The 6,000-nt window shown below is 41.5% G+C and overlaps 1 protein-coding gene across 11 annotated transcripts in view; it reads left to right on the top strand.

Moving 5' to 3' along the window:
- ARHGEF7 (Rho guanine nucleotide exchange factor 7) overlaps positions 1-6,000 on the top strand; it is a 102,539-nt gene that overhangs the window by 33,211 nt on the left and 63,328 nt on the right. For all 11 annotated transcript variants that reach the window (XM_023752461.1, XM_023752460.1, XM_023752458.1 and 8 more), the window contains one exon: positions 4,541-4,742. In XM_023752461.1, the coding sequence (XP_023608229.1) occupies positions 4,544-4,742 (199 nt within the window). In that variant the 5' untranslated portion in view covers positions 4,541-4,543. The remainder of the gene's footprint in view (positions 1-4,540; positions 4,743-6,000) is intronic.

The raw sequence follows: 6,000 nt of genomic DNA, 5'->3' as shown, positions 1-6,000 counted from the left end.
CGTGTGGCTTGACCCTCTCCCTGGGCCGCAGCCTGGCTGGTACCCATTCCTCTCTTCGTGAACTCATTTGTGCCTGGCTGGTCCCCATCTCTCCCAGTGTTGAGTGTCTGAGTTGTTGCGGTGTGACGGTGTGAGGGCGGGGTGACCACTTGCATATTAGTACTTTATTATATAGGATTCTAAGTATTAAATATTAAGTATGCATTAAGTTTAATTTATTAGAGAAATATTTAATGTATTATTTGAATTATTAAATATTTATAAAATACAATAATTACTGTTATATATTTATAATGTGTAATAGTTAATAGGTAATATAACATATACATATTTATAATACAGTATTTATAGTATACTAGAGGCCTGATGCACAAATTCATGCATGTGTGGGGTCGGGCTGGCCCACCCAGGGCTGATCAGGGGCAGGGCTGGCTGGGGGAGGGGCCTCGGGCGGTTGCCCGGCCGGCCCTGCCCCAGACCCAGCCCCCTGGTCAAATTCCCAATGGAATTCCTGGTCGAAGGGGACAATTTGCATATTAGCCTTTTTATTATATAGGATAATAGTTAAAATTTATATAGATAAATAAGAATTAAATATTTTAGGAATTCTTTCAGCTCCTCTTGAAGATTTGCCTTAACACTGTGTTTGTGCTTTATCTTTTGTATCTTTTTTTTTTTTTTTTTATATTTTATTGATTTTTTACAGAGAGGAAGGGAGAGGGATAGAGAGTTAGAAACATCGATGAGAGAGAAACATCGATCAGCTGCCTCCTGCACATCTCCCACTGGGGATGTGCCCGCAACCCAGGTACATGCCCTTGACCGGAATCGAACCCGGGACCCCTCAGTCCGCAGGCTGACGCTCTATCCACTGAGCCAAACCGGTTTCGGCAGGCAATTAATTCTCCAAGATTTGGTATTAGGAAAAAAATCAGTAGAGACAACAACTGTCCATTTTTCCCTTTGATTCTTTATGTATTTGCCTGTGTGTCTTTAAATAAAGTATCTACATAAGCTTGATTTTTTTTTTTTAATTGGAAGAGTTATCAGTGTGGATTTCCCACAGTATAAGAGGGGATTAGGGCTCTTCCACTGCCTCTGAGCTCCTTACCTGCATCAATGGTTGCCAGCTCTTCTTCCTCATGAGTCGGCTTCTGTTGGGTCAGTGTTTAATATAACATTATGAGACTCAGACTCATAATGGAGCCATGATCTGTGCTGTGACTGTTCTTCCTTGCATGACAACACTTTGTTTTCTGGACTGAATAATTGTTGCCTATTTGTTTAGATCTCTTGAGTACCTTTTGCAGGTTGCAATCCTAGTCTTTTGCCTTTTTCTAATAATCTCTTCTTGTACATTCAGACATGTTAGGATTTTTCACTTTCCTCTTCCTAAGGAACTTGAAATCTTCTGGCCCACCGAGTTTCTTGGTTATCAGCTAGGCTGTTGCCAGCTGCCCTGTCTGAGGTTTTTTACATCATCGTTCTGCAGACTCCTTGTGACCTGAGTCATCTTTACCACTTTCTCCCCACCATCATTTTTTCTTGGATAATTCCCCCGTTTTGAAGGAGCACATCTTTCACTACCTTCTTGAGAAAGGGTGTATGGGAAGTAAAGTTTTTGAGATCTTGCATATCCACAGATGTGTTTTTTATCCTGTACTAAGATTTTTTTTCTGTCTTTAGTTTTCTAAAAGTTTAATTGTGGTGTGACTTGGTCTGGATTTCTTTAGGCTGATCCTGTTGTGTTGGTTCACTCAGCTTCTTGAATCTATATATGTGATTCTTCTGCCAAATTTGGGACACTTTTAACCATACTTCTTACATCACTTTTCAGCGCTGTTCTCTTTTCCCTCTAAGACTCTGATGGTACCAGTCTCAGATCTTTGTTATTTCCCACAAGTTCCTGGAGCTCTCCTCTTTTTTCTTTTTTCACTGTCAGTTTGAGTAAATTTTATAAGTTCTGTTTCTTTTCTGAGGTTTTCTATTTTATTCTATACTAGAGGCCCAGTACACGAAATTTGTGCATGGGGGTGGGTGTCCCTCAGCCCGGCCTGCACCCTCTCCAATCTGGGACCCCTTGGGGGATGTTCGACTGCTGGCAATTGGACATCCAGCTCACAATCCAGGACTGCTGGCTCCTAACTGCTTGCCTGCCTGCCTGCCTGATTGCCCCTAAACGCTTCTGCCTGCTAGCTTGATCGCCCCTAACCGCTCCCCTGCTGGCCTGATTGACACCTAACTGCTCCCCTGCTGGCCTGATTGACACCTAACTGCTCCCCTGCTGGCCTGATTGCCCCCAACTGCCCTCCCTGCTGGCCTGTTCACCCCCAACTGCCCTCCCCTGCCGGCCTGTTCGCCCCAACTGCCCTCCCCTGCTGGCCTGATCGCCCACAACTGCCCTCCCCTGCCGACCATCTTCTGGCGATGTTGCGCATGATGCCACCTAGGCTTTTGTTATATTGGATTGAGATAATTTGTAATTGCTTTTTGAGGACTTTTGATGATGAAAACTTTTTCTGATGATCCCAGCATCTGCTTCATCTTGTTGTTGCTATCAATGTCTTTTCTCATTTAAGCTGTGATTTTCCACGTTCTTGGAATGAGTTGTTTTTTATTGTATCCTGGAGACTTCGGAGAGTGTATTAGGTAGGAGATGCTGGATCCTACTTAAATCTTGTATCTTAGCAGCCTTCGACCCTGATTGGGCTTAGTGAGTGGTCCTGGCCTAGGTTGGTAGGCTATAGGTTCCATGACAGCTTAGTTTGCCTTAGTCCTCTCCTGAGGCTGGATGGAATGTGAGGAGATTCTAGGTCTGGGTGGTCCTCTGGGGCTAGGTGGAGTGCAGGGGAGCAGGGGAGGATGCCTTGTTAGATATTTATAATGCATAATAGTTAATATGTAATATAATATATAAATATTTATAATATATTTATAGTATGTAATAGCTAAATAAGAATTAAATATTTTAGGATATTTAATGATGTGGTAGCCTGCTACCACCTGGTTTGGGTGGAGGCTGGGAATCCCTATCTGATTTTTGCTAATATCACCTACGAAGGTGGAGTACTGATGCTCTCTGTGGGGTGTGGGATATCCTACTCAGTCTCCGTGGACACCCAGGTGTAGGCTGAATGCCTGTACCCACTGTCAGTGCCTGCCTGTTGCTCCTTTGCTGCTCCTTGGGCCAGGAGGGCACGATTTTATTTGTTCTTATTTGCTCTTATGGTATGTCTGGGTTGCATGCTCCTCTGACACCCACTCTAGGACATAGATGGAGATAAAAAGAAACTCTAGTCAGTCTCCCTTTGTCTTCCCACACTTGAGAGATCTGTAAATATGCTTAATTTCTGAGAAAAATGCAAACTAAAATGAGGTACCATATCTTCCCACCAGTTGGCAAGAATAAAAATACTTGACAATATTCAGTATTGGTTAGATACTGTTGGTTGGAATGTAGCTTGGTGTAAGTTTGTAAAATGTTTTTGGATGGCGATTTATAAATAGGTACTAAAATTGGAAATGTCATACATGTTCTGTGACCTGAGTTTAACATAATAGATTCATTTACAGATGTTCAAAGATAGAAGTGCATATAGTTTTAATGCAGCCTTGTTTTGCAATAGAAAAATACTAGAAATAGCCTTAAATCCAGTAATAGAGAATTGATTAAGTAATTAATAGCATAGCCATAAAGCTAGTTAAGATTAAAGTAACTATAAGTACTCCTAAAAAAATGACTACAGTGTATTAACTTTTTATAAATTATAGAGAAGTATGTATAATATCTATCTATCTATACATATAATAGAGAAATATGCTAATTAACCAAAACGCCATAATGGGTCGACCAGATAGGAGGAGGTTGTGCGTGCAGCATTGGGGACGGGCCGGCAGGGGCCTCCGAGTGCCTGTGCTGGGGGAAGGCTTGATCAGCAGCGGCCGTGGCTGCTTCAAGGGCCGGAGAGGGAGTGGGCGGCGCCGCGCGATTTTGAATCGCGCACTGGGCTCCTAGTAAGTCCATAAAAATGTATGTGAAAATGTGTATATGTAGACATAACAGTGACAGGAATAAGACCTTTCAGGCCATTAAGAGAATTTCCTCCTGGACTGGAAATGGGGTGGTAAGGTGGTCAAGATGCACTGTGGGAGACAGGAAACTTAAATTTCTCAAAATTAAACCTTCCTCTGCTGTTTAGGGTAATCATACTACATTTATGATAGTAAAATATATAATTATTCCATAATGACTTAGACCAGTGATGGCGAACCTTTTGAGCTCGGTGTGTCAGCATTTTGAAAAACCCTAACTTAACTCTGGTGCCATGTCACATATAGAAATGTTTTGATATTTGCAACCATAGTAAAACAAAGACTTATATTTTTGATATTTATTTTATATATTTAAATGCCATTTAACAAAGAAAAAAAAACGAAAAAAATGAGTTCGCGTGTCACCTCTGACACGCATGTCATAGGTTCGCCATCACTGACTTAGACTATACTTCATGAAATTTTTCTTCCCCTCTCTCTTTTTTAGGACATGACCGATAATAGCAACAATCAACTGGTAGTAAGAGCAAAGTTTAACTTCCAACAGACAAATGAAGATGAGCTTTCCTTTACGAAAGGAGATGTCATCCATGTCACTCGAGTGGAGGAAGGGGGCTGGTGGGAGGGCACACACAACGGCAGGACTGGCTGGTTCCCCAGCAACTACGTCCGAGAGATCAAGCCCAGTGGTAAGTGGAGTGTTGACAGAATGGACTGATGCTTTTCCTTTAGGTGAGAAGGAACAGAAAGAAATGAATGTGCTCAGTATATATATACTATGTGCTTTTATTTAGTTGAACTTGTGTAAATGACCTTGGGCTGAGTATTGAAATTCTTCCCTATTTTTTGTTCTATGGGAAGTAATTTTTTACTGTACCCCCACATTGGGGGGATATAATGACTTCTGACCAACAGGCAATAAATCAAGGTTCCCATGACCCCCTCCTTGGGTTTGATATTTTGCTAGAATGACTTACAGAACTCAGGGAAATGCTAACTAGTTACATTTCCTGATGTGTTATATAATAATGGATACAGATGAACAGCCAGAGGAAGAGGCACATAGGATGAGGTCCTGAAGGTTCCTGCACACAGAACCTTCTGTCCTTGTGGAGTTAGGGGGTGCCACCCTTCCAGAATGTAGATGTGTTCACTAACCTGCAAGCTTTCTGAACCTCATACTATTGGGGTTTCTATGGAGGCTTCATCACATAGGCATCATTGATCATTAGTTCAAATCTCCAGCCCCTCTCCCCTTCCTTGGGATAGGGGTAGGGCTGAAAAGTCCAAGCTTCTAATCATGGCTGGGTCTTTTTGGTGACCAGCCCCCATCTGGGAGCTGACCCAGAGAGCCATCTCAGTAGAACAAAAGATGCTCCTAGTGCTCTTATCACTTAAGGAAATTACATGGGTTTTAGCTTTGTGCCACAAACTGGAGGCAGAGACAAATATATATATTTTCTGTTTCACAACCACATTTTGTTTATCCTTTCATCTGTTGCTGGACATTTGGGTTTTCACCTATTGGCTATTATGAATAATGTTGCTATGAACACAGGTATCTGTGTAAGTCCTTGCTTTCAGTTCTCTTGGGTATATACCTAGGGGTGGAATTGTGGCTCATACGGTAATTCTGTGTTAAATTTTGAGGAGCAGCCATGCTATTTCCACAGCAGCTGTATCATTTTACAGTACCACCAGCAATACAAAAGGGTTCTAATTTCTCCACATTCTTGCTAGCACTTTTTTTTTATAATAGTCATCCTAATGAGTGTGAAGTAGTATCTCATTGCTGCTATTTTTCTGTGCTTTTTGATAATAAGCAGTATTTTTCATCATTATTATAATAAAATTAACAATAGTTAAGATTTTGTGGTTGCTTATTATGTTCTGGTTATTGTATAAAGTGCTTTTTATTTGTGACCTCATTCAATCTTCACCACAACC

This window comes from Myotis lucifugus, unplaced genomic scaffold (genome assembly GCF_000147115.1).
Source record: "Myotis lucifugus unplaced genomic scaffold, Myoluc2.0 scaffold_33, whole genome shotgun sequence".
NCBI lineage: Eukaryota > Metazoa > Chordata > Mammalia > Chiroptera > Vespertilionidae > Myotis > Myotis lucifugus.
This window is presented reverse-complemented; position numbering and strand designations above follow the sequence as displayed.